The sequence below is a fragment of the Arabidopsis thaliana genome, chromosome 5 (genome assembly GCF_000001735.4).
Source record: "Arabidopsis thaliana chromosome 5, partial sequence".
NCBI lineage: Eukaryota > Viridiplantae > Streptophyta > Magnoliopsida > Brassicales > Brassicaceae > Arabidopsis > Arabidopsis thaliana.
Window position 1 is genome coordinate 7,514,892 of NC_003076.8, and position 26,167 is coordinate 7,541,058.

At 36.7% G+C, this 26,167-nt stretch overlaps 8 protein-coding genes across 18 annotated transcripts; 4 read left to right on the forward strand and 4 right to left on the reverse strand.

Annotated features, from left to right (window-relative positions):
* Window positions 1–325: 325 nt before the first annotated feature.
* AT5G22610 (F-box/RNI-like/FBD-like domains-containing protein) lies at window positions 326–2,085 on the forward strand (the record flags this gene model as incomplete). Of its 2 annotated transcripts, NM_122167.3 has the most annotated exons (4): window positions 326–960; window positions 1,051–1,288; window positions 1,382–1,531; window positions 1,630–2,085. In NM_122167.3, 4 exons carry the CDS (start codon window positions 326–328, stop codon window positions 2,023–2,025), a joined length of 1,419 nt encoding a protein of 472 aa, NP_197653.2. The 2 variants fall into 2 exon arrangements, with proteins under 2 accessions (NP_197653.2, NP_001331747.1); NM_001343742.1 differs by having other exon boundaries at window positions 326–1,288; window positions 1,630–2,025.
* On the reverse strand, window positions 2,058–5,390 carry AT5G22620 (phosphoglycerate/bisphosphoglycerate mutase family protein). Of its 6 annotated transcripts, none has more exons than NM_001343744.1 (10): window positions 5,031–5,390; window positions 4,696–4,801; window positions 4,386–4,602; window positions 4,172–4,290; window positions 3,920–4,012; window positions 3,678–3,743; window positions 3,482–3,580; window positions 3,255–3,362; window positions 2,808–3,178; window positions 2,338–2,611 (listed from the first exon to the last, which is right to left on the reverse strand). In NM_001343744.1, exons 1-9 carry the CDS (start codon window positions 5,330–5,332, stop codon window positions 2,840–2,842), a joined length of 1,449 nt encoding a protein of 482 aa, NP_001330513.1. In that variant the 5' UTR covers window positions 5,333–5,390; the 3' UTR covers window positions 2,338–2,611; window positions 2,808–2,839. The 6 variants fall into 6 exon arrangements, with proteins under 6 accessions (NP_001330512.1, NP_001330513.1, NP_001330514.1 ...); NM_001343745.1 differs by having other exon boundaries at window positions 2,571–2,611; window positions 3,705–3,743; NM_001161258.1 differs by having other exon boundaries at window positions 2,576–2,611; window positions 2,814–3,178; window positions 5,031–5,362.
* Window positions 5,391–9,194: 3,804 nt separating this feature from the next.
* On the forward strand, window positions 9,195–11,379 carry ADT5 (arogenate dehydratase 5). Its single transcript, NM_122169.3, has one exon. The coding sequence runs from the start codon at window positions 9,754–9,756 to the stop codon at window positions 11,029–11,031; it is 1,278 nt and encodes a 425-aa protein (NP_197655.1). The 5' UTR covers window positions 9,195–9,753; the 3' UTR covers window positions 11,032–11,379.
* A 3,021-nt stretch (window positions 11,380–14,400) lies between these two features.
* Window positions 14,401–18,966, forward strand: emb1211 (MORN (Membrane Occupation and Recognition Nexus) repeat-containing protein). 3 transcript variants are annotated; one of them, NM_001203438.2, is made up of 12 exons: window positions 14,466–15,184; window positions 15,595–15,666; window positions 15,783–15,872; window positions 15,959–16,132; window positions 16,354–16,444; window positions 16,603–16,665; window positions 16,760–16,826; window positions 17,097–17,200; window positions 17,279–17,405; window positions 17,493–17,683; window positions 18,041–18,259; window positions 18,343–18,893. In NM_001203438.2, exons 1-12 carry the CDS (start codon window positions 14,532–14,534, stop codon window positions 18,748–18,750), a joined length of 2,259 nt encoding a protein of 752 aa, NP_001190367.1. In that variant the 5' UTR covers window positions 14,466–14,531; the 3' UTR covers window positions 18,751–18,893. The 3 variants fall into 3 exon arrangements, with proteins under 3 accessions (NP_001330610.1, NP_197656.2, NP_001190367.1); NM_001343746.1 differs by having other exon boundaries at window positions 14,401–15,447; window positions 17,493–18,259; window positions 18,343–18,966; NM_122170.3 differs by having other exon boundaries at window positions 14,401–15,184; window positions 17,493–18,259; window positions 18,343–18,966.
* An 88-nt stretch (window positions 18,967–19,054) lies between these two features.
* Window positions 19,055–21,605, forward strand: HD2B (histone deacetylase 2B). 2 transcript variants are annotated; one of them, NM_180725.3, is made up of 9 exons: window positions 19,055–19,241; window positions 19,502–19,572; window positions 19,663–19,871; window positions 20,002–20,081; window positions 20,167–20,318; window positions 20,433–20,513; window positions 20,614–20,722; window positions 20,864–20,990; window positions 21,085–21,605. In NM_180725.3, exons 1-9 carry the CDS (start codon window positions 19,229–19,231, stop codon window positions 21,161–21,163), a joined length of 921 nt encoding a protein of 306 aa, NP_851056.1. In that variant the 5' UTR covers window positions 19,055–19,228; the 3' UTR covers window positions 21,164–21,605. The 2 variants fall into 2 exon arrangements, with proteins under 2 accessions (NP_851056.1, NP_197657.3); NM_122171.3 differs by having other exon boundaries at window positions 19,126–19,241; window positions 20,867–20,990; window positions 21,085–21,382.
* On the reverse strand, window positions 21,345–23,161 carry AT5G22660 (FBD, F-box, Skp2-like and Leucine Rich Repeat domains containing protein). Of its 2 annotated transcripts, NM_001085145.2 has the most exons (3): window positions 22,039–23,099; window positions 21,815–21,955; window positions 21,345–21,724 (listed from the first exon to the last, which is right to left on the reverse strand). In NM_001085145.2, exons 1-3 carry the CDS (start codon window positions 22,960–22,962, stop codon window positions 21,437–21,439), a joined length of 1,353 nt encoding a protein of 450 aa, NP_001078614.1. In that variant the 5' UTR covers window positions 22,963–23,099; the 3' UTR covers window positions 21,345–21,436. The 2 variants fall into 2 exon arrangements, with proteins under 2 accessions (NP_001078614.1, NP_197658.2); NM_122172.3 differs by having other exon boundaries at window positions 21,399–21,724; window positions 21,815–23,161.
* A 139-nt stretch (window positions 23,162–23,300) lies between these two features.
* AT5G22670 (F-box/RNI-like/FBD-like domains-containing protein) lies at window positions 23,301–24,794 on the reverse strand (the record flags this gene model as incomplete). The annotated part of the gene is made up of 3 exons (NM_122173.1): window positions 23,301–23,579; window positions 23,663–23,803; window positions 23,883–24,794. 3 exons carry the CDS (start codon window positions 24,792–24,794, stop codon window positions 23,301–23,303), a joined length of 1,332 nt encoding a protein of 443 aa, NP_197659.1.
* Window positions 24,795–25,149: 355 nt separating this feature from the next.
* AT5G22680 (F-box protein) lies at window positions 25,150–26,165 on the reverse strand (the record flags this gene model as incomplete). The annotated part of the gene is made up of 1 exon (NM_122174.2): window positions 25,150–26,165. Exon 1 carries the CDS (start codon window positions 25,855–25,857, stop codon window positions 25,150–25,152), a length of 708 nt encoding a protein of 235 aa, NP_197660.1. The 5' UTR covers window positions 25,858–26,165.
* Window positions 26,166–26,167: the final 2 nt, after the last annotated feature.

Genomic DNA, 26,167 nt, shown 5'->3' on the forward strand with positions numbered 1-26,167 from the left:
TATGAAAAACAAAAAAAAATACACAAAAACTCTCTTGTAACATTTTTGGAAATTTAATCATAAAAAAATGGAGAGAGCCCATAGAGAGGCTCTCTCCATTGGAGATGCTCTAAGTAATCTGAACGATTTGTATGATTAAAGATAAGCTCTCAACCATAATAGACTAATATCATTGGTCTCTCGTTGCATTGGCGCATCGTACGCGGCTCTCCGGATGTGGTGATCTCATATTCTTCTTCCTTACTCATTTCTAGATGTTTGCGTTGATGTCCTCGGTTCTGATGATTTGTTTGCATTATATTTCTAGGTTTTGCTAGAGGATCCAATGGAGGAAAATATAGAGAAAAGAATATGCGTCGAACAGCTTGCAATAGAGGATCTGATAAGCAAATTACCGGAGGTTTTGCTATCTCAGATACTCTCGTATCTTCCGACAAAGGATATTGTCAGGACAAGTGTTTTGTCCAAGAGGTGGAAAAGTGTCTGGCTTTTGATTCCCGGGTTGGATTTGGACTCTAGTGAGTTCCCACATTACGATACCTTTGTGGATTTTATGAACGAATTCCTATTTTTCTCTAGGGAAGAGAATCCATGCTTGCACAAGCTCAAGCTAAGTATTCAGAAGAATGAGAATGATCCGTCTTGTGTCACGCTATGGACAGACTGTGTGGCTAGGGGTAAACTTCAGCATCTTGATGTTGAGTTTGGTGGTCGCGTAATGGAGCGTGAGTTTTGGGAAATGATGCCCCTAAGCCTCTATATCTGTAAGACGCTCCTTCACTTGAGACTCTATCGGGTATTGTTGGGTAACTTTGATCAGTCTGTTGATTCTTTACCTAGTCTCAAGAGCATGTGTTTAGAAGAAAATGTATATTCTAATGAGGCGAGTCTGGAGTCGCTTATCTCGTCTTGCCGCGTTCTCGAAGATTTGACCATTGTTAAGATAGATGATAACGTAAGGTTTTTACGAGTGCATTCTCAATCATTAACCAGTCTAAGTGTAGGATATAAATCATATTATCCTGGTGAGATATATTATTATTATGATAGAGATAGAGGGAACTCGGGACTTGTGATTGATGCCCCTAGACTCAAGTATTTGACTTTCAACAATGACCAATCGAAAAGTAAAACCATAAGCAATTTAGGTTCCTTAGTTAAGGTCACTATTCTTGGCCCCATAAAGATTTCAAGGGTAGTGGGCTGTACGGAGCAACAAATGGCCCATAAGTTTCTCACGGGCATCTCAAGAGTTAGGTATCTCATCGTCTCTGAAGATATGATGGAGGTATGTTTTTATGAACTTCATATTGTATATATAATCCTATATAGAACTTTTGCTAACCCATTGTCTTCTCTTCGTTTCTTTTTTTGCAAGCAGGTCATCAGTTCCTACTTGAAAGAAGATTCATTGCCACAGTTTGGCAACTTGTCCTATTTGAAAGCAAGTGTTTGGTTATCATCCTTTGACTTCCTGGACATCCTGCCAAAGCTTCTTGAAAGCTGTCCGAATCTAAAATCCATCGTCTTGGTAATGACTTGCACCAACTTCCAAATTAATCTTGTAGTTAGAGAAATGATCTTGTTATATATCTAGTTTATATTATATTCATCTTATGTATATTGTAGGAAACAACTTGTATAGTTGATCGTACGAAAGCTACGGTAGAAAGGAGAGTCTCGTCTGTGCCTGAGTGTTTGTTGTCATCGCTGGAGTTTGTAGAGATAAAAAACAGAATCTCGGTAGATGATGGTGCATTGGAAGTTGCAAGGTACTTTGTAGAGAACTCTGTGAATCTACAGAAAGTTGTTCTGCGTTTGGCATCTTCCTTTCTAAGACGAGGAAATCAAGCTGTCTTGAAGGATATCCTTGAATTGCCGAGGCGATCTAGCATGTGTCAGATCGAAGTCTTTAATGCGCTAAACGGCCATGCTCTTTGTTTTCGCAAAAACAAAATAACCGGCCGTGTTTTCTTAGACTATTTTGATGTTGCTGAATCCTATTATGGTGCCATTGTGAGTTAAAGTGGCAAGGTACTTTGTAGAGAACTCGGTAGTTCTCAAGAAACTTGTTGTGCATTTGAGTGACTGTTAGAAAGACTTTTAGGTGGTGCTATGACCGAGACTAGCACTCCTAGAGATTGGACTTGGATTTTGATTTTGTTGAATTCTGTTATCATGTCTTTGTATTTATATATACTTTGGACAAAGCTCTCAGGGTCAGATGATGATGTTGAATTCCAAACTATTTTTCATGCAAAAAATTGCTATACATTACCGTAATTTTGCCGGGATTTAGGAAAAGATTCTTCAGGCAGGTCTTGTGATGGGGATGGACCATCTTCCAAGATGAGCGGTGTTACTCCTTTGTAGGATTTTCCACGTATGGCTCCAATAAGTTTCTCGTCTGTGCCTCAATGTTAGTTGTCATCCCTCGAGTTTGTAGAGATAAAAAGCAGATTCAAGGGGAGGCCTGATGAAGTGGCAAAAGGTACTTTGTAGAGAACTCGGTAGTTCTCAAGAAACTTGTTGTTCATTTGAGCGATTACATGCAGAAACGAAGTTTGGTTCACTTATTAAGGGATCTCCTTGCATTCCCAAGGCCGTCTAACTGTCAAATCGTATACGTTGTTGACTGTTAGAAAGACTTTTAGGTGGGGCTATCTAGCTACGATCAGACCGATATTAGCATTCCTAGAGATTGAACTTGCATTTTGATTTTGTGGAATTCTGTTATGATGTCTTTGTATGGTTTTGTTGAATTCCAAACTATATCTTATGCAAAAAATTGCTAAAAATAACATTACCGTAACTTTATCGGGGTTTAAGACAAGATTCTTCAGGCGGGTTTTGTGATAGGGATGGACCATCTTCCAAGATGAGCGGTGTAGTTTGTGCAACGGATTACTCCTTTGCTACTAGGACCATCCGGGAAATCTATGACACTGATGCTACCTGCGTCTAGGTGAAACAACCCGAGCGCTTCTTTAGTGAGGTTAAGGCATTGTGCTATGAGTGAAATGTGAGTCATTGCAGGACCAACCACCACCATGATTTCTCCAGGGTTTGACTTCTCATCCGATAGTTCGTCTAAGAGTGATTCCCATGCTTTCTCGGATCTGTTCCACAGAGCTGAAAACGCTTCTTCGTCTAATTGACTTGCAATCACATCATTGTCCTGCAGAATTGATGGACCAAAAATATCAAAACAGTGTTCACTTTACTATTGATTGCATCGGGATAAGTTATCTTGCCTTATTGGATTTGCGAAGAACACTCTCAACATCAAGCTCATTCATTTGTTTCGTTTTCACGTAGTGAGGCACATTATCTACACCTAAACAACCCGCAGCTTCTTGCACCTATCAAGTCTTTAAACTGTTAAGAGAAAAAAAAACAAGATTCCGAAGAAATAGATTTCTTAAAGTCTTCAGTTTTTTAAGAAAAATGAAGCTAGTATATAGAGAGTTATATAACTTACCCGGGATATTACTCCAGAAGACTCAATGGAGGCTGTTTTAGGGCTGCAAACTATTGAACTAACCCTTAGATCAAGTAGAAGCTCTGCGGTTTTCTGTGACTGCAATAATCAACAAGTATATTTGAAGAGTAAACTAAATGCAGGATTAAGAACTTTTTTACAATTGTCCTTCACAAAAGTCATATGTTAATGTTACATGTATCACACCAAGCATGTTCATTGCCTGATCATTATTAGCTGCTTGGTTAATAACAGCAGAATCCTGAGATGTTGAAAAACAAAGAAAATCAGGTAAAATTTGACCTAAAGCCTCCAAACTTTTCTTAGGTCAGAAATTTGTGTAAAGAGCTAAACACCTTCCAAGCGCATCCATGGAGGTTAATTCTGGCAAATAAAGATTAATTAAGAGAACCATGTAAGGGATTCATACAACTATACCTCATTATTCCCCTGACCATGGCAGACAAGTATAATCTGCTTACTAGCTTTCCGGCCACCAGAACTTCCACCAGCTAGAGGCGAATTAGGTGTCTGCATTAGTACTACAAAGACAGTAAGCAGAATTTTGACTACCTCTAACATTTTACACCCAACTCAAGAATCTTGCAACAACAAAAAAAAAGTTCATATAACTAACATGCTTATGACTTATGACTTTCGTGTTTCATCAAAAAAAGAAGGTCAGCTTACCTGATTTAGTCGATTAAGACATACGTGAGGAGATCCACCGTCAGCTCTTGGTATGAAGTCCAATACACTTACACCACAATTGCTCTGCAACAAACTCCTAAAATATTCTGTTCCCAGTCCTAACATATCAACCAAAAACCACAGACTTAAAAAAAACTTAACAGAGAAATGAAAAATCGGCTAGTCGCTAAAAGAAGAAAAAAGAACAAGTTACCAATTGCTGTTGCCAGAAGAGCCTGATTAACAGCATTATGAGCAACAACGAGAACAGACTTGCTCTCATGAGCAAGAATACCAGGCCAACAGCTTCTAGCACGTGACCATAACTCTCTTACGGGATAATGACCATCGATGATAAAGTTCGCCGGATCTTCTTGCCATTGCTTAAAAGCTTCCCCAAACTTCTCTTTCCCTTCTTTCTTAAGTAGACCCTAGTATATAACCATCAACTAGAACAAGAGTTAAGAACAACTACGATAACTGTTCTATGTGAATCTATATCTCCCTATCACAGCTACACTTACTTGAAAAGAGTAGAGATCGATTTCTCTGAGATCGTAATCGAAAATCATCTCACTTTCTCTACTTCCCCATATGATTTCAGCTGTTTTCTTTGATCTCTTCAATGGACTGATGATCACAATGTATAACAACAACAAATGCAGCCAAATTTACAAAAAGGCTTTAACAACAAAAATCTCCATCACAAAGAACAAGAACAAAAAAATTGCAGTGATTACTATCATAATCTGTATCTCTGATTCTTCATAGTCAATTTCATCAATTCGATGTAAAATCCAAATCCAAGTGACTAGATTTCAAATACCGATTCAATAGATATAATAAGAAAATGCAGGACCTGGTGAAGCAGACATCGAAGGAGTCGTCGATAAGCATCTGACGAGAAATTTCAGCCTGAGACTCGCCTTTCTTCGTCAAAACGGAGAAATCGGAGCTTCCTTGAATCCTCCCTTCTTCGTTCCACGTGCTCTGTCCATGTCTCACAAGAACCACTCGCTTCGTCGTCTCCACGGTGAATTGGTCTTGTAAGCTCGATGATGATCGAATCAATAAGCGGCGGCGAGTCGAGTTTTGCCGGCGGGTTTTGTGGAGAAGACACCGGCTGGGTAAAATCGGTGTAGTGAGTGGTAGAGAAATCATTTTATTTTATTTTTTGTTTTATGTTTTTAGAAATAAGAAGTGATTCTTATTTTTTCATTTAGCGGGAAGTTCGATTTTATCGTGGGTTTTATTTGGGCCGTAAAGGCAGGCCCAATAGACCCAATTTTTATCATGCTTAATCAAGTTTTTTTATCTTTCTTTTTTTTGTTCACTAATGATTTGGTTTTCACTTCTCACTGATATAATTCACTTTGAAATACAAAACACTGGCAAGGGCCGAGGGAAAGTACATGGAGACTCCCAAAAAACTATACCAAATTAAGGTGAAACAAACAAATAATGTTATTTATCATATGTTATGTTATTAAAAAAAATACAATGATACTATGTTATTAAAAGGAAATAGCACAATTTTGCACGAATTCGGAAAACATTTGGGGAAAATCGTGAATTTTTGTTTGCCTTTATATATGATTTTTAACTGGAATTATTCCGAAATGTTCATAGTTTCATAATCTCATCAAGATTTAAAACTAAATTCTGAACACTTGTTAAAGATTCAGGTAAATTTTGTTGTAATATTGTATGTTTTGTTTCTTGAATTTTGGTTAGATCACCCCTTTCTGAATTTGTACGATCATTTATCAAACGCAATTAAACATATTCGTTTGGCATTTATTGTCGATTGCAACCAAAAGCTGATCTTGCATATTAGTTTTGTTCGTTTTGTACTTCTTGTTATATGTTGTCAGATTTTAAATGGGTTGACATGAAAATTTTGGTCACAGACTCGTACAATTTATCGACACATATAAACAACATTTAATTGTGGTTGATGGAAACGAACATGTCTATTATCATTTTTCGATAAAGTACCACTCAGTATAAAAATATTATCATTTGTGGTGAGGACAAAAAACTAAAACATAAAAACCACAATTTTCCTTGACCAACAAACAAAAACCCCCACAAATGGTAATACAATTTTACCTTTTTACGTATTACGAAACGAAGCTTACCATCAGAGACTCTTGTAGCCAAAAGAGAAGCAAACGAGATAATTGAAAATAACAAGGTTCACGTGCCGTATTAGTGGGACTTGGTTACTTTATTCACATTTTGCAAAGACGTAGAACCTTCAATACTAACGTGAACATGTAACACGTGCATCTTCTAAGTTAATATGAAGTCAATTTTGTCAACAAGAAATAAAGTCAATAGTACAAATATTTTTATAATCCATTTTCACTGGTTTGGTCTCGGTTTGATTTGTTTAGGTTTGGAAATATTCTTACCAATCTAAGTAATTAACTATGACTTTATTTTTCCTATCGTACTTTGGTACTCTTTGGGTTGGTCTGTGGTGAAAAAAAACTATCAACTATAGACTTAGAAAAAGAATTGTAGAAAAATGTTAATTCTTTTCAAGATAAAATGAGTTGTTTTGGTTTGAAACAAAAGCGAACCTAAACCTGGTGGTAAGAGAAAAGCACTACCGAAAATTTGAAATCGAACCCCTTAATTAGTTCTTCCATTTTAGAGATTTCCATATACGTTAATCATATGCTACAAATGGTTGAATTTCTTATAATTTTATTTTATAAAATTGAACGATATATCTTATCCATTAATCAAAGTTAAAATCCCACCAAATCTTTTTTGTTTTCTCAGATCATCGTGCGCACTGCGCATGCTAGCTATGTTAACGTTAGGAAAACAAATTGTACGTAAAGGTTTGAGAAACAATTGATCTGATAGGTGAATTTAGACAAACATGCCATTCTCTTTTCGATATGGCATGAAACTGGTAGAAAGAAATTTGCCATTTTTTAGTTATGTATTTTTTCGCATATTCCTACCATTTTGCTAATTAAAGGTGTAATTTAGAACGAGATATAGGTCATGATAAAAAAAAAAGGTAAAAATAAAGTCGCTAATCATATTTGACAACAAAGTTAAAAAAAGATTTTCAAACGTTAATCAAGAGTCAAGACAGATGAAAAGAAATGTAGAAAGGATCAATTCAGCATGCTTAGGTGCAATGTTAGATAGTCCCACTTGGGTTTCACCAACTTTGCCATATTAAACCTTTACAAGTTTATGAATTAAAAAAGGTTTCAACAACCCCATCGATAAATCTTTTACGGCCAACAATTGCTTGTTGATTGTTTACTTATGTTATAAAACGATATTATTTTCAATATATTATGAATATGTGTTTTCTTTTTTCAAAACGAAGAAAATAAACTAGAAATATTTATATTAGAAGCTGGGCTTCACTTTTGAGACCTGAGGTCACACCTATATATCTTTAACTTTAACGAGAAGAAACATATATATGACACACGAATTACATAATCGTGGCATATTGGAGCTGTTGTTACTTGTTAAGTTGTCAGTGATTCTTTTATTTCCTGCATTCTAATAATTTATTATACATAATATTTCGGTATAATTTAGTACATAAACTTATATTAGCGTCATAATTTTTTAGTATAAATTAGTATGTAAACTTTTTGTTAGCATCACTGCATCACATGAGAATCTCTTTTTCTCATTGATAAATGGCTTAATCAATGGGTTAAAAAGTAGGGTATGCAATCAATATACATTCTATTAGAGTTAGAGATATAGATTATATATATCTTAGGATAATCTACATCCACAAATATGTCTCACTAGATTTTTGTATGTCTTATGTGTTGTCATATGATAAAACACTAAATTAGATGTATTACCTACATATATGTCTCTCTAGTTCTTTGTGTGTATGTGGTTGTTCGAGTTGGGCCACTGTACTAGGTTTCCTTCAATGGTGCAGATCGATCAGGTTTGTTCGAGTGGGTTGCTGTACTAGGTTTCCTTCAATGGTGCAAATCAGGTTTATTCTGATTTCTGAGGCTAGTATAATCTAGCTTCTTAAGGAAAAACCCACTTTATGTTTTAAATTTTTTTGAGCCATACAATTATTTATTTATTGTTAGGCGACTAATTAATTATTGATTAATGTATGAAGATAAACAAAAAAGGTATATAAGAGCATATATTTTAAAGATATTAAGGATATAGATCGATCACTCTCATAATCTTAATTATGTATATAAAGATTTATTTTTAAAACACCCAAAATTGAAAATTGAAAGTCTGCATCCACATAAACTTAAAACTAAAGAAAGGTTGGTTTGAAAGATCAAATCAGGTGAACCAGGTCTCATTGTATAGGCTTATGGTTTAGATTATTGTTCGGAGTGAAAATAATATGGTATATATATATATGGTTTAATTATTGTTGGGTTTAAAATAAATAATTAACTAGTTTGACTACCATAAATAATATGTGATATATTTATCAATTTATATTAAGTATTTTATACAAGAGAATACATCTAAATTTTAAAATGAAAAAAAATAATATACGAATGTAAATATCCAAATTTAGGGAGCGATATGGATTGGACCATGTTCCATGGATACCTTTGCACATATAGTTCGTCTTCTAACTTTTAAAATTATATTATTTTATCATTTGAAAAGGTTATTATAGTTTTTTTGGGTTATTATATCAAAATGACAACTTATGCTAAATGTTTCTTCTTACTATTTTCATTCTAGGAATTTTTTACAATCATTATCCAGTACTAGACTCATATCCCATGCATGAATTTTATTCGGTAATTATTTACAATGTGTAGATAGAGAAACAATAATAATGGGGATCAACAATTTGACTATATGATAAAAATCGATCTTTGTCTTCATTCAAAAGAAAAACCTTAACCAATAAATAACCACCACATAGTTACTTGATACTAAATTACTAATCCACATATTCATACACATGGTCTCTTTTTTTAATATGGTTCTTTTAGTTACCTTGTTTAGTAATCTAGTTTTAAGGATAAAATTTAGAAAATCAAAATAGAAACTTGAAAACATAGCAAAATCTCGAAAGAACGTTAGCATTCGATTATGAGACCACATATGCAAAGCTGCCACGTATGGTCCATTTATCCATAAATCTGCTAATGACATTATCTTATTATGAAAAAAGATCTTTACTCACAATTAGCAGCAATAAATCTTTAAAAGGCCTCCACTGATTAACACGTACCGAGAAATTCACCATTTTTTTCCTAACAAAGCAAAGTGAACATATTCAAATAAAAACAACTTTATAATATAAACAACAAATATCGTTCAGGAAAATCAAATGAAATGTGGTAGGTGAAGGATTTGACGGAACTACCCTTCAAGACACGTCAAGACTTTCTTTCTTTTACAACATTCCACTATATAAACACTTCCTTCTCCACCATCATCTCTCAGCTTGCAAGTTCTCTCTGAACCATAGAACTCCAAGCTTGAACTGTACTCTACTCGTCGTTTATATCTTACTCTTTTGTTTCCTCTTACCAGAAAAAATAAATAAACAGCAATTTTTTCATTTTTCGACTCAAATCATGCAAACCATTTCGCCTGCGTTCTCGTGCGATCTCAAATCCGTAATTCAACCGAATCTAACGGCTAAGAAAGCGCGTTACTCTCACGTAAATGGAAAGCGCGTGTCTGTTCGTTGCAGTTACAGGTCTGAGTCGTTTAGCTTCCCTAACGGTGTTGGCTCAAGCCGAGCCGATTGGCAAAGCTCATGCGCCATCTTAGCCAGTAAAGTAGTTTCGGCTGAGAATTCAAGCTCCGTCGCCGTCGTTAACGGACACAGTAACGGCTCCGTTGATTTAAGCCTTGTTCCGTCAAAGTCGCAGCACAACGGAAAGCCTGGATTGATTCAGCCGTTAACGATAACAGATCTATCTCCCGCGCCGTCTCATGGATCTACTCTTCGTGTCGCGTATCAAGGAGTTCCGGGAGCGTACTCCGAAGCGGCCGCCGGAAAAGCTTACCCAAACTCCGAAGCTATTCCTTGTGATCAATTCGACGTTGCGTTTCAGGCGGTGGAGCTTTGGATCGCCGATCGTGCTGTTCTCCCAGTTGAGAACTCTCTCGGTGGTTCGATTCATAGAAATTACGATCTTCTCCTCCGTCACCGTCTCCACATCGTCGGAGAAGTTCAGATCCCGGTTCACCACTGTCTCTTAGCTCTTCCCGGAGTTCGTACGGATTGCATCACGCGAGTGATTTCGCATCCTCAAGCTCTGGCTCAGACGGAAGGATCGCTCAACAAACTCACTCCAAAAGCAGCGATTGAAGCGTTTCACGACACAGCCGCGGCGGCGGAATACATCGCTGCTAACAACCTCCACGACACGGCGGCGGTAGCGAGCGCAAGAGCAGCTGAGCTCTACGGACTTCAGATTCTCGCCGACGGGATCCAAGACGACGCAGGAAACGTCACGCGCTTCCTTATGTTGGCGCGTGATCCGATCATTCCCCGTACCGATCGTCCGTTTAAAACGAGTATCGTTTTCGCAGCTCAAGAACATAAAGGAACTAGCGTTTTATTCAAAGTGCTTTCCGCGTTTGCGTTTCGAAACATTAGTTTGACGAAAATCGAATCGCGGCCGCATCAGAATTGTCCCGTTAGAGTCGTAGGCGACGAAAACGTTGGAACATCGAAGCACTTTGAGTACACATTCTACGTCGACTTCGAAGCGTCGATGGCGGAGGCGCGTGCACAAAACGCGTTAGCGGAGGTGCAAGAGTACACGTCATTCCTCAGGGTGCTGGGAAGTTACCCAATGGATATGACGCCATGGTCCACGTTACCTAGCGAAGACGTATGACACAATTAAAAAATTTATCTGAATTTTAAATAACATTATGGTAAAATTATCATAAGTAAAATACATGGAAACTAAAGTAGAATTTGTAGAACTCGTTTTGCATGTGAAGTGGGAGGATAATATTATTTTATTTCTCTTAAACCAAATATTTTGTGTGTATGTATTTGCTACTATTGGAACAAGACCGGTTTGTAGTTTGGTTCTGATGATTACAATTGAAGATATTTCTTAAGCTAAGCACATTTTAATTCTCATATTTTTTTCGTAGTAAAAATTAGAGAACCTAATATATACCTTAATTTGTAACGGAATTTGTTATAGCAGAATCATTAACAATAATCTTTGAAGCTATGCTCTAAGACTCCCCACGTACGTTAACCAACAGAACAAGAAAGACTTTCAGATTCTAAACTATAAAGTTATTAAATTACAAGTTATATTACAAAAGTCGAAATTAATGTGTGAACACGAGTTCGGTTTGATGTTTCTTGCTTTGAAACAAAAGTATAATCATCCATCTGGTCGTGTATATACGTACTATGCCAACTTCCATGAATTTTCACTGATTAGTTTATTAAAGTTCTCAACTATCTTCAGGAAATTCAGTTCGAGTTGCTAAAGAATTGGGCATATAATTTCCACGAAACTTTGCATTTGATAGATAATTTAACATGACTTGACTATTTATACTAGATATGTGTAATTTCCCACCTATCTTTTAGGGTCTAAACATTTTTGCATGCCAAAAGAGTTAGGTGTGGTGGAAGCTACCATATGCTCTTAACATCCATCTTCTAGAATTATAATCTTCGATTGTAAGCCTGAACATTTTCATTTTTATGAGATATTTAAATTTTTAGCAAAACAAAAAATTGGCATATGAGTTTCTTTGTACATGTTTCTTAAGCTGTACTTTTAAAGTTGTAGACAATGTTACAATATTTCATGTACAGTTTCTTTATCTTCATGCCGTGGAGTTATGTTTTTACTTTTTAGGTTGTGCAACACTGAAAAATAAGGGTTCTAATATAAATGGATTCATATTTTAAAATCAATTTTTGTAGCATGTAGAGCGGTAAGAACTATTAATCAAGCTCAAAATTATGAAAATTTGTATTTGCTGCAATGTTGAAAATATGATCATCATATTAAAATATTATTATTAAGAGGTTCTTATTAATTCACATTTCCACAAGTAATGTTTATTGTTTTGGCACAATGGTGTCAGATCTTGCGTGGTGTCCTGGTGTCCTAATATCGTACATGTATAAACTATAAAAGTCTTCCACCGTACTAATTAATTAATGTTTAACTTGTTAATGAGAAGACAAAGTTGCCAACTAAAAGGTAACCAATAACTAATTTAAAAGAGAGTAGTCTTGGTCATAAGTCATAACTCATAAAAATGAAGATCACGAACTGATTTGAGCATTTAGTGGGTCCTTGATGGTTATCATCGAGATGAAGTGAATCTTGTCATGGCGGGTTATTATACTCATAAACACTAATGATATATTTGAAATAGTAGTTAAATTACATTTCATGAGGGACAAATATGATGACGGTATAATTATGTCAATTGACCGTAAAGAGTTTGGTGGCAGATAGAACTGGTCGGAAATCTAACATACCAAAGGATTATTACAACCTCGTCATGTTTTTGTTACAACCTTTTAATTAATGTTCTTAGTTTATACCCTAAGTTATTACAACCTCGTCATGTTTTTAGTGGTCGTATAGACTTTGTTCTTAGCATTTTAGGTTTCATATTAGTTTGATGTAAGCTTGCATTATCATTTCTCAACTACAACTCGAAATTAGATCTAGTTACATTGGGGAAACAAAATTCTACCTGTAAATTATTTAAACCTATTCTTGGATTTTGACGAAACCAGCATTAATGTTGTCGTCTCTTAAGATATTAGAAATAGGATTAAACACTTCCATCGTCATATTGTTTGAAAGCAACTTGATAATGATCACAGACAAAGATGATTAAAAACACTTACATTATCACATATACTAAATTGATGTTATTATAATTAATTATAGAAGGGTTGATTAATTAAGAGAAATGGCGAAATCAGGAGTGGGGTGGTAGGTGGGAGAAAGAGAGGTCGAGCACACTGTGGTAGTTGGTGAGTGTGTGGGGGAGCCTTGTACTTAGGTTTTGCCGACTTCTTTAGATTCCGGTTAAGCTTTTGGTTTTGGTTCCGGTTTAAGTTAGAGATCTTAAATTAGTGATTATACAAGAAATCTCATGTAGTAATATTATTCTATTTGTGGTCCAAGATATGGCATAAGATTTAACGAAAGAATTGAATGTTATAATGTGTTGCAAGTAGAAGCTTTTTACGCTTTTAATTAATGTTCTTAGTTTATACCCTAAAGTTATGAAGACAAATAGCAGCCTAGCCCTCGATGGCTCGATCAATTTTTATCTTATATTTCTCATTGTTCATTGTTATTCCGTTATATTTCTAGTATCGCGAAACTGGTTTCAGGTGACAAATTGAAAGTCAAGTGATCAATGAAGAAATATTTGGCTTCAATATGTATTTTCTACGATTTTATTTTCTTAAGATGTAGCTTATCTAACTACTGCAGAAAAATGTATACACGTAAATCATGTGATGAGCTTTGTTTTCAACGTGAAATATCTCGTTCCAAAAAATAAGAATTTTATTTTTCCATTATGTTGTAGTTGTTTTCAGACAGCATTTTCCACTCCACTTAAAGAGTTCTCGAACTTATTCAATGATTGGTCATGTGAGGCTGTGGCATATGGTGATTGACCAATTAATTTAAGCAGTCAGGTCAAGTAAAATAAGTAAATTAAGCACTCCTAAACACACTAATATTGAATCATTTGCGTTAGTTTTTGTCGTAAATTGTGTACATTTAAAATATGTTTAGATAAATTATTAATTGATATCATCCAAGTGGTAAATCTTTCAGATAGAAATGCTGAGTTCGACGATAATTGAGACGGATCTTTTCTTCAAACGAGATAATCAATCTAATACTATTGATTTTTGTTTATGAGACATCTAAATCTTTCAGACTTGAATTTTCAAATATTATTTATAAAAAATAATAATTGGTTGGTGATCAATTGGATCCAGTATAAAGCTGAAGCCTGAAAGTAGACTTTTGTAACGCAATTACTAAATATCAAACATTGTATGCATTGGTTTCTTGAAACGGCCCATGTTCTTCAAAGTATTTGATGTTCGGCCCATATAAGATTTGAAAGGTATGGGCCAATGATAATTCAGATAATCTACAAGACGCATTTTTAAGCCTTCTTAAACTTACGGGGCAAAAATAAGAAAAACCAAAACAACAGGGGCGAAATACAAATTATCTGCAAATGTTTTTGTTTCTTCTCAGTGTCTCTAGTTTACACAAAAACCCCAAAACCTCTCTCACAACGCTTATCTGCTCAACAACACTCTTCACCTATCCACTTCTCATCTCTTCGTTATCCCCTCTCTCTAATGGCTAACGAAGAACTCACTGAGTCACAGCAACAAGAAGACCCAAGTCAACAATTACCCAATGCAGATGAAGAAAAGGGCTCAGACTCCGACTCAAACTCAGACTCAGACGCATCATCCCAATCCTCCGGCGACGATTTCTACATCTCCGAGTCAGAAAATGAAGCAGAAGGAGACAACACAATCTTCAACTACGTAAGACCAAGTGACATACCTCCTGACCCAAACGCAAACCCAGAAACCAACATTCGCCGATTCAATCGAGTCCTCGATGGCAAACGAGTGAAGCGTATGCAAGAAGAAGAAGAAGATAAATACACTTTCTATGAAGATCTTTTCGATTTCCCTAGAGACCCAGAACGTTGGAAGGAGCAAGATTTAAGAGAGATTTGGGCTGATGGTCCATTGGAGATGACGAAACCTGGTTGGGATCCTGCTTGGGCTGATGAAGATGATTGGGATGTTGTTAACGATGAGATTCAAGAAGGTCGAGATCCTGGGATTCAACCTTTTTATGTTCCGTATAGGAAACCTTATCCAGCTATTCCAGATAATCATTATGATATTGAGAATGCTAAAGGTGTTGTTGAAGAGCTTGATAGGATTGAAGAGTTTCTTCAGTGGGTCAGCTATATTTTTCCTGATGGAAGCTCGTAATGCCTCACATTTCCCTTTTTTCTTCTCTTTGGTTTTGGTGTCTTGTTTCTGTGAGTTTGGTGTTTGCAAGTTGTGATTTTTAGGTTTTGGGTTTACAGGCTTTGGTGTTTTGTTACCGTGAGATGCTTTCTAAATCTAGTGACTTTCTTAGTTTGTTGTGTTCTATAAGCTGCAGATTGAATTTTCCATGAAGTTTGGGTTGAAACTTTGTATTCTAAATAGAGTTTGAATTATGGAAATGAAGGAAATGGCAATGCAGGTTGGATGATAGGGCATTAGAAACTTTCTTGTGACTAAGTTTTATGATCTTCGTCATCTGTTTGGGTTGCTTAGTGATGAATACTTTCGTCTAGATTCAGTAGCTTCGTATCTCACTATTTTCTCTCTCTTTTGTTTTGGGCTAAAGGTACGAAGGCACAGTTTGGGATGACTTGGCTCAAGGCAAAGGTGTTTATATTGCTGAAAATGGGCTTGTGAGGTGATATTTCTGTTTTGGAGATTTGCTTGTTTTTTGTTTCTCTTGGTAATGTCTTACAATTGGTTTTCAATCACCCAATAATTTTTTTGGTGTTGGCTCTGAATTTGAATTGTTAGGTATGAGGGTGAATGGCTTCAGAATGACATGGAAGGTCATGGGGTTATCGACGTTGATATTCCTGACATTGAGCCCATACCAGGTTCCAAGTATGATTCTCATTCCTATTAATCTTCCCACGGGATTTTATGAACATAGTCGTTTGACTAGGATATTGTTCTTTCTGTCTATGTAGGCTTGAAGCTAAGATGCGTGCGGAAGGAAGGATTATCAAGAGAGATTACATGACTCCAGAAGACAGAAAGTGGTTGGAAATGGATGTCGAGGATAGTGTTGCACTTACTGATGGGAATTTTCAAGTTCCTTTCTATGAAAACGAAGAATGGGTCACACAGTTTGGCGAGAAACCGTGAGTCTGCGATGATAAGATTCTTACTAGATGGCTTACTTCCCAACACTAATTTGAACGGTTTTATTTAATATTTTGATTTACTGACCTCATGAAATATATTGCTGGACTAGGCAATAACTTGATCTAAAAATACAAACAGAAAAATGTCTTTTTAGTTGATTTCCTCTCTATTCCTTATTCATACATATACATTGTATATTATATGGTTTTCATATCAGGGAGAAAGGTCGGTATCGCTATGCTGGTCAATGGAAGCACAGTCGAATGCATGGGTGTGGTGTCTATGAAGTTAACGAACGCATCCTATATGTGAGTAGTAAGAAATATTGGTCGTTTACATCATAATTCTATCTAATCTGATCATCATAAAATAGCTTAGATAGATGGCATCTTTGTACTTCATGAAAGATTTACATTAGTGAATATTCATGTTTCTGACACTAGTTCACATCTTAATGGTAACGCAGGGTAGATTCTACTTTGGGGAGCTATTGGAGGAGGAGCATGGCTGTACCGTAGATATTTGTGCGGTAGTTACCCATTTTTGCTCTCTATGATACATATAACTTTCAGCAAAGAAAGAGGAAGTCGTGATAAATATACTGATGTGAAAACATTTTTCAGCTGCATTCTGGTTTGGCGGAGGTGGCTGCAGCTAAGGCTCGAATGTTTGTAAACAAACCCGACGGAAGTATTGCCCCTTTTCTTTACCACTTCTTCTGTTTGGTTCTGTGTATTAAGTATAAACCAAGACATATTTTAGGGATTTGTTTGATTCCTTTAGATCAGTGCAGGACCCTCTCTAGTAACCATCATTCTGTTTCAAATATATATTTCGCTTTTCTTTCAGGCAATGTCCAGCTTATGAAAGTGAGGAAGAAAACTGGTCACTTTACAGTAAGGTGTTAGTTTAGTTGAGAGCTCAAAGTGTTTTTGTTTTGTTTGTTTTATGTCTATGCAGTGATTAGGGAAGAGAGGGGACCATATGGTGATCCTCAACATCCGTATTTTTATGAAGAAGATGATGTGTGGATGGCGCCTGGTTTTATTAACCAATTTTATGAAGTGGGTCATTTTCTTATCAAGCTTTTCGAGTTAGTTTTCTGATCACAAAGTTGACAAAACAATCTGTCTTTTTGGTAGGTACCTGAGTATTGGGAAACCTACGTAGGCGAGGTGGATCAAGAGAGGGAAATGTGGTTGAACTCTTTTTACAAAGCTCCTTTGAGGTTACCAATGCCTGCTGAGCTCGAACATTGGTGGGAAAATGGTAATGACCCTTCAAGATTTTAGTCTTACATGGTTGAATGCATTGATGTTCTACTGATTTTTTTCTATATTTTATTTTCTTGATCAGTGGAGGTGACACCGGAGTTTGTTTTACTGAACAAAGAACCTGAACCTGATCCAAATGATCCTTCAAAACTTGTCCAGAAGGAGGACCCTGTTATTTTACATACACCAACAGGTCGAATAATCAACTATGTAGAGGATGAAAAGCATGGCATTCGACTATTTTGGCAGCCTCCTCTGGAGGAAGGAGAAGAAGTGGATCCTTCAAAAGTTGAGTTTCTGCCACTTGGGTTCGACGAGTTCTATGGGAAAGAAGTGGTAGTGAAAAAGGAACACCCAATAAAAAGCTTTGTACTTGGAATCGAGAAATCGGTGAAGCCGATGCTTGACGGATTAGAGAAATGGACAGAAGAGAAAAAGAAAGCATATGAGGAGAGAAAGGAGATGATACAGCAAGAACTTGAGTTAGTAGAGGCTGAGATTTGCTTAGAGGAAGCTATAGAAGATATGGATGAAGAATTGAAGAAGAAAGAACAAGAAGAGGAAAAGAAAACTGAAATGGGTTTAACTGAAGAGGATGAAGATGTTTTGGTCCCGGTTTATAAAGAAGAGAAAGTTGTCACTGCCAAAGAGAAGATACAAGAGAATAAACAAGAAGAGAAATACAAAGATGATGATGATGAGGATGATGACGATGGTGATGATGATGACGATGATGATGATGATGATGATCTTGGGCCATCAAGTTTTGGATCTGCAGACAAGGGAAGGAGGAATTCTCCTTTTTCTTCATCCTCATTGTCTTTTGCTTCGTGTACCCTCTTTCCTGCGGTAATACTCTCTCTTATTTTTCAGTATAATCTCGGTTTGTCTCGATTAGAAGAAGTTAGTGTTGATATATGTAAACTTGGCAGGTACAATCAAGACTAGAAAGCTCATTTCTAGCATGGAAGCAACATCGAGCAGAACCATCAAAAGTGAACACAGGAATCATCAAAGGTGCTGATACCGCATCAGCTTCAATCCATTTTCCTCCATTGTCGAGTAACAATGCTAGATTGAAGATGGGAAAGGTAGCAAACCGAGGTTGTGTCCAGAGAAGCTATGGAAGCTCAAGATCTCAGTCTCAGTTAATGTCTCTATCACGACTACTTTCTTGCAACGCATCATCATCTTCTTCTCCTCCCGATAGCAGCTCCAGTGAATACCTCAAAGACTCCGGCCTCTGGGAAACACCGGTTGGGGACATGAGCGTGGTTTTGTCGCTGCAAATTCAGACAAAATGTTCTGATTTGTTTGCTGAGACTCCTGCTGTGTCTTGAGTCTCTCTTCTTCTGTAGCATTTAGCTCGAGTTCTTATGCACTTCAAGGCTTCTTTTTTTGGTGGACAAGATCATTTGAATTTTTGTTGTATTATCTAATAAATATTTTACCGAAACTATTTAAACGAAAAAACTGAAGATTTATTTCTGTTTTATTTTTCATAATCATATGATTTAGAGAATGAGAATCGAATAATCTCAGAATATTTAAGTTAATATTTCATTTATCAATTTAGAATCTTTACCAAATATGCAAATAATTTTACATTAACGCAAATATTCCAAAATAAAGGAAGCGTTACGAAATTAAGGGCAAAACGACGCCGTGTAGACTCTCGAAGAACCCTAAAGAGACTTCTTAAACCTCATTCGATTATAAAATAGCCCCAAACCCACTGCCTCTTTCACTGCAATTTCTCTCTTTCGCTTCTAAAAAAAAACCTAACAACCTCTCTTCTCTCTTCCTCGTTCAACAACAATGGAGTTCTGGGGTAAGATTCTTTATTTATTCCTCTTATATCTTCCGTCTACTGTTTCTATTTTCCACGTTCCGAGAATTTTGATCGATTGTTCATATAAGATCGTATTTAGCTGTATTTCGTGTATATGTTCATACCTTGTTGCCTTTGTAGCTTATTTAGGGTTTAGGTTTCACATAGAGCTTGGTTTCGGTATCAGCTTTGATTATGTGTAGATGTTTTACAAGTTGATGAGTGACTCATGTTTGATTTCTTTGTATAATGTTATTTAGGAGTTGCGGTGACACCAAAAAACGCTACTAAGGTGACTCCTGAAGAAGACAGCCTTGTCCACATTTCTCAGGTTATTTTCACACTTCCAAACTGTATAAAGTTTTTAGGATTTAGCTTAATACAGTCTCTTTATGTTTTGGTTCTCTTTCTTTATGTGTAGGCTTCACTTGACTGCACAGTGAAATCTGGAGAATCTGTGGTTTTGAGTGTGACTGTTGGTGGGGCTAAACTTGTTATTGGAACACTTTCACAAGACAAGTTCCCTCAGATTAGCTTTGATTTGGTTTTTGATAAAGAGTTTGAGCTTTCACACAGCGGTACCAAAGCAAATGTTCATTTCATTGGCTACAAATCCCCCAACATCGAGCAATATCCTTTTTTTGATAGATTTGACTAGGTGTTCTTTGTCTCTATATTTAAGACTGGAAGATACTAGAAGGTTTAGCTACAATGTCTTATTGGTTGTGTATTCCTTAATTCTTGTTGATTGAGTTTCCACGGATGACTTCACTAGTTCGGATGATGAGGATGTTCCTGAAGCTGTTCCTGCTCCTGCCCCTACTGCTGTTACTGCCAACGGTATGTGTTGTTGATGCTAATATTGTATTTGTTTCTTTTATTGAAAAGTTGTTATCTCATATGTCAATTTCTTTTGACATTTCAGGAAATGCTGGAGCAGCTGTTGTCAAGGCTGACACAAAGCCAAAGGCCAAACCTGCCGAAGTGAAGCCTGCAGAAGAGAAGCCTGAATCAGACGAGGAAGATGAGTCTGATGATGAAGATGAGTCTGAAGAGGATGATGACTCTGAGAAAGGAGTGAGTTTTTGTAGCTGTTTATGATATCTGTTTTTCTATCTAGAGTACTCATATATACAGTCAGGAGAAGATGAGTAGTTGGTTGATAAATTATATGGTGATGTTTTTTTGTAGATGGATGTTGATGAAGATGACTCAGATGATGACGAGGAGGAGGATTCTGAGGATGAAGAAGAGGAGGAGACTCCTAAGAAGGTAGATACATTGTCTATCAAGCAGTTCTTTGTTTACTTTACTTTTTACATAATTTAATTCTCCTTCTGACCTTAATTGTATCATATGATTTGTGTTAAAGCCTGAGCCAATCAACAAGAAGAGGCCAAATGAATCTGTATCCAAAACACCCGTCTCTGGAAAGAAGGCAAAACCAGCAGCAGCACCAGCTTCTACTCCTCAGAAGACAGGTGAAAAGATGAAACTCTCTTTGTTTTTGTTCCTTAGAAGCATTAGATAGTTAAATAATGAGAAAGCTTTCTTAGTAATTTGTTGTATACTCTGTTGTATTCTGACGAAAGAGATATCTTCACATTGTGTTGTTGGTACAGAAGAGAAGAAGAAAGGAGGACACACCGCCACACCACACCCAGCTAAGAAGGGTGGAAAGTCTCCTGTGAATGCTAACCAGAGCCCCAAGTCTGGAGGTCAATCATCCGGTGGTAACAACAACAAGAAGTGAGTTGTCTCTTTCTTTATCTTTCTCATAGCCCAAAGATATGAGTGAAAATGTTAATTGGTAATGATGTGTAATGGTATTGTGTGTGTACAGGCCATTCAACTCAGGCAAACAATTTGGTGGTTCCAACAACAAGGGTTCTAACAAGGGCAAGGGAAAGGGTAGAGCTTAAGGACGTGGATCAAGGAGAGGTTTTGGGTTTTCGAGTAGATGATGAAAACACTTGGAAGTGTGGTTTTGGATTTTTATCTTATTTTATTAGTATAACTTGTTATCGGATGAGCTATTTTGAGTATTTGCAATTTCTACTTTCCTATGTAATTCAGTATATGAATATTTGCTGAAATGAGAAAGAAGACTCGAATTGCAAACACAAATTGAGTTTATTACTTATAGAGTATAAACACCAAAATTGATGCATAATAGCCAAATCAAATTACCAAGCCTATCTTTGAAATCTAACAACGTTGATTTCACAAGCACTAGAACATCTCTGGAATGTCATGAGTTCCCTAACGACGAGAGACTCTTGTTCCTCGCTATGACAATCTCTGCATAGCTTAAACTTCTTGAGGACTAGCGAATTCTCAAGGAAATATTTTGATAGTTTCATCTCTTCTCCACTTCCATAGTTTGGTCGTATAATCTCAACATTCTCAAGGCTTGATTGCAAACACTTCGGCACTGATGATGATAGACTGATTTCTTCATTTTCCATTTCACCTTTCAGCTTCTGCATATGTCAATTATCCCAAACAGTTGAATAAACGTCTTTTATAACAGTGACAATGAAACATGTGGTTTTTAAAGCAAAATCATTTACCAAGACAAGTGATTTGAGATTTGGACAGCTCTCAAGAACGCATGGCAACATTTCCAAATCACAAACATAGAATTTCGCATGTAACCGCGTCATGTTACGAAACTGAGGCATCGGCTCGTGCTTCAAGTAGTGACAAATGATCTGCAAAACACAAAGAAAATGCAGTTTTCATCCTAAGAGACACATTCAAATGACCAGTTTTATATATTTGTATGCATATATACCTTCAAAGTTGTTCCACTAATAGTCATGTCCCTTAAGCTTGAGAGCCCGGTGAGAAATTTACCGACATTGCTTCTCTCGAACGACTCCTCTAGATCCCAAATATCGGACACATTAAAACTGACCTTGATATCTGCCTTTGCAGATGAACACAAATTGTTTATCACAAAACTCACTGACTGATCATCTTTAAGACTTAGATACACGAGCTGAGGAGCATCAATGACAACCTTCCAATCGTCACTATCATCATTATACCAACACTTGGAACTATCAATAACGAGTTTGAGACTGTTTAGTGACTGAGAGCTCACCCTTAAAACCTTCTCAGTGGCTTCATCTACATTTCTAACAACAGTTAAATCTTCAAGAACCGGGCATGATGAGATAAACTTCTCCATAGTCTCAGCATAAGAATAGATATTCTCTTCTAAATGCATCACCTTAAGATTAGGTAATGACACAAACACGAAACGATGCAGCATCACAAGATGAAGTCTCAATGAAACCAAACTCTCACTTAAGTAAACGGTTAGAGGCAGCGTATCAATCATATGATCAATACGACTGTCAACTTCAAGATGTTGGATTCTACGCTTAACAGCGTCTTCGATCCACGGTATGATTGTCCACATATCAACAGCTTCCATCTGAAAAGAAATCTGGAGCTTGTGTAAGCATGAATCTTTAAAAGAATCAAGAAACCGAGTGGCGAAACTGATGAATGTAGTGGCATCATCGAAAGCATCAATGTCTATATCCAAGACAGGGGTTGAAAGCCAGAGATCTTTCCATCTGGTGGACAAAATGCTAGTAGTAACAGCATTCTCTGTAGGAAGATTAGAGAGTATCTGACTTAGCAAATGATCAGGTAAGCTACTTATCCTATCTTCTCCAGATCTACGAATTGCTCCTTGGTTACTCATTTGCTATCTTCACCAAAATGGTCGATTCTTAGCTGCCGAAGAAACCAATAACCAAACAAACCAATAGCTCTGCCTTCGCAGATCCGCTACAAAGAGTCTTTAGTTTCTCTCTAAGACTTCTTAGGAAAGCTTCGTTTACAATGGCTTTGGATGGAAAGATAAAATAAAAATCTAAACTAGAGATGAGAGTTGACTATGATGAGGATTGGTGAGAGATTAATAAAATGAAATCTAATGAATAAAAAAACCTACAAGTGTTCTCAAAAAAGGAACTTTCCTTAAAAAGGAAGGAAACTGCAAATTTAAGTGTTACAGAAACTTGTGTATATAAAGTCCTTTCAAACTTCAACAACAACTTCACAAGAAGCAGAACATCTCCTAAATCTCAAGAGTTCCTTGAAGATGATAGACTCTTCGTCCATTCTCTTACAACCCAATTGCAATGTAAACTTCTTGAGCACTGCCGAATTCTCGAGGAAGTACTTTACTAGTTTCATTTCAGCTTCAGCTCCGCTTATCGGTGTATGAATCTCAACGTGCTCCAGAGATGATCTCAAACATTTTGGAATTGATGATGAGAGAATAAGTAAGTCGTTCTTCTTAAATACCTCCAGTTCCTGCATATAAAAAATCATTCAAGAAGTTAAGTCATGATGATGTGAGTAAACCATAAGGTACAAGTTTAAGTCAAAGCCATCACCAATACAAGAGATTTGAGATTTGGACAGCTCTCAAGAAAGTTTGGCAACTTTTCCAAATCAGAGTTACAAAAGACCGCATAGAATTGGATCATGTTAGGAAACTGAGGCAGTGGTTCGTGTCTCATGTAGCGAGAGAGGACCTGCAAACACAAAGAAAATACAACTTTAAAGAGACTTTAAAATACTCAGTTACTCCCATTGACATATATATATATATACCTTTAAAGTTGTTCCACTCATAGTCATGTCCCTTACGCTCGAGAGCCTGGTGAAGAAGTTTCTCACTACACTTCTCGTTAACAGGAAATTTTTCAATACACTTCTCACCACATCGAAAGTTACATCAATATCTACCTTGGCAGGTGAAGTCACACTACTTAATACGAAACTTTTAGACTGGTCATCTCTAAGACTCAAATAGCTGAGTCTAGGAGCATCAATCACAACCTCCCAACTATCATCTTCAATATCCCCATACCGATCACCATCGAGAGCAAGTATGAGACTCTTTAACGACAGAGAACGCACTCGTAAAACCTTAACAATGTTCTCTACATCTCTAGAGACATTTAAATCTTCAAGAACTGGGCAAGATGAGATTAGATTCTCCAGAAGAGCATCATTAGGGTAAATGTTGTCTATTAAATGCATTGTTTTGAGACGAGGTAGAGAAACATGATCAAAATCAGGCAATGACACATTATGGAGTCGCAAGGATACCAGAGTCTCACAGGTGTAAAGGCTATGGGGTATCAGCTCCTGACCTAAATAACTCCAACGACCTATATCCAAATGTTGTACTTTACGCTTAACCGCATTGTGGATCCACTGCGTCAAGTAAGACCTATCATGCTGTTTTTTTTCAAAAGCAAGTTTGAGTTTGTGTATGCATGTCTCTCTAGAGGTATCTAGAAAACCATGGACAACACGCGCAAATTCATAGTAACCATGGAACTCTGAAACGTTAAATTCCAACAGAGGAACCGAAAGACTGAATCTTTTCCATCTCTTGGACAAAACACTAGTCCTAACAGCAACCTTTGTAGGAAGATTAGAGAGTATCCGACACAGCAAATCATCCGGTAACAAACTTATACTATCTTGACTTGTTACTCCTCTCTTCGTGCTCATTGTTTGCTTAACTCTTGAGACATACACAAGATCTGCATCAATAGAGGAAGGTTAGAACAAAGAAGCTCACCGTTCATTAAATTAGCACCGGAGATCTCTCTGCCTCTCAGACTCACCAGAGGCTTCAGGAGATTTCGTCTTCTAGGGTTTAAGATTTCGGAAAACTATCTGGTTCTTAAGAAACTAACATCCTTTGATTTATCTGTTATTTTCCCGCGAGATTTTAGTTAAAGATAATATCAAGCAAATATACCTAACTAAATCCGTTAAATAAATAAAAAGAAATCTCAAATGTTGTACTTGAATTTGATCTACACAAGGACAAATAAGACAATCACTATGTCCGACTGTATGATCATAGTAAGAACCACCTACAAGTCATTTTGAAGGTCAGCAACATAGACAATTTGACATGTGCTAGATAGCCACGGAAATGCGAGTAAATCTTCTTCTCGAATGGGACCGCTCGAACACAGAACAAATTTCTTGAGGATTGCAGAGTTTTCTGCAAAGTACACAAGGCAAGTTTCTTCTCACAAAGATGACAATGGTGTATGCTTTTTATCTCTACAAACTCGAGCGATGACAGCAAAAACTGAGGTGCGAACGAGAGGAATCCATCTAGTCCTGAGACGAGGTAATGAAACAAACTCGAAACTACCAAACAATACCGATGGAGTCTTAAGTAAAGGAGTGTCTGACAGATATAGAGGCTTACAGGCATCACTTCCAAACACTCACGCTTCAGAGGACCAAACTCAACATCAAGATCCTTAAGTTTAGGCGTAGCCACAAAATCTATCCAACGCGTGACACAAGACTTGTCATTCACATCCTTTAGAATACTTAGCTTGTCCAAGCATATTTTTTCTTCCCTATAGAATCTAGGAACTTGTTCATATATATAACCCACAAAGGCATTGTAATCTAGGAACTCTTTAGAGTCCAAATCCAAAAAAAAAAAACATAAATAACAGATTTCAACAAAATCAAAATCCAAGTCCAAACTGTTTTTGATTTTAATCCAATCTAAATTCTGATCACAGGAAAACTTAAAAGTCATCTTCACGGTCCAACAACCTCGATTTCACATATGCCAGAGCGCCTTGGCAATCTAAGAAGATCCCTTAACACAGCGTGATTGTCTTCTTCAATGGAACCTTTCAAACGAATAACAAGTCTCTTGAGGATCACAGAGTTCTTTGCAAAGTACATTGCTAGTTTCATTTCAATAGGCTTGATAGCAAAACTGGAGTGGACGTAGCTTGATAGCCCCGATGGACTTACTCACAAAATAAAAAGAGAAGTCCTCATAGGCATTGAAAGAGCGAGTCTTTTTAGGGTTTCATGCCTTTTTGTCGAACACTCAAGCT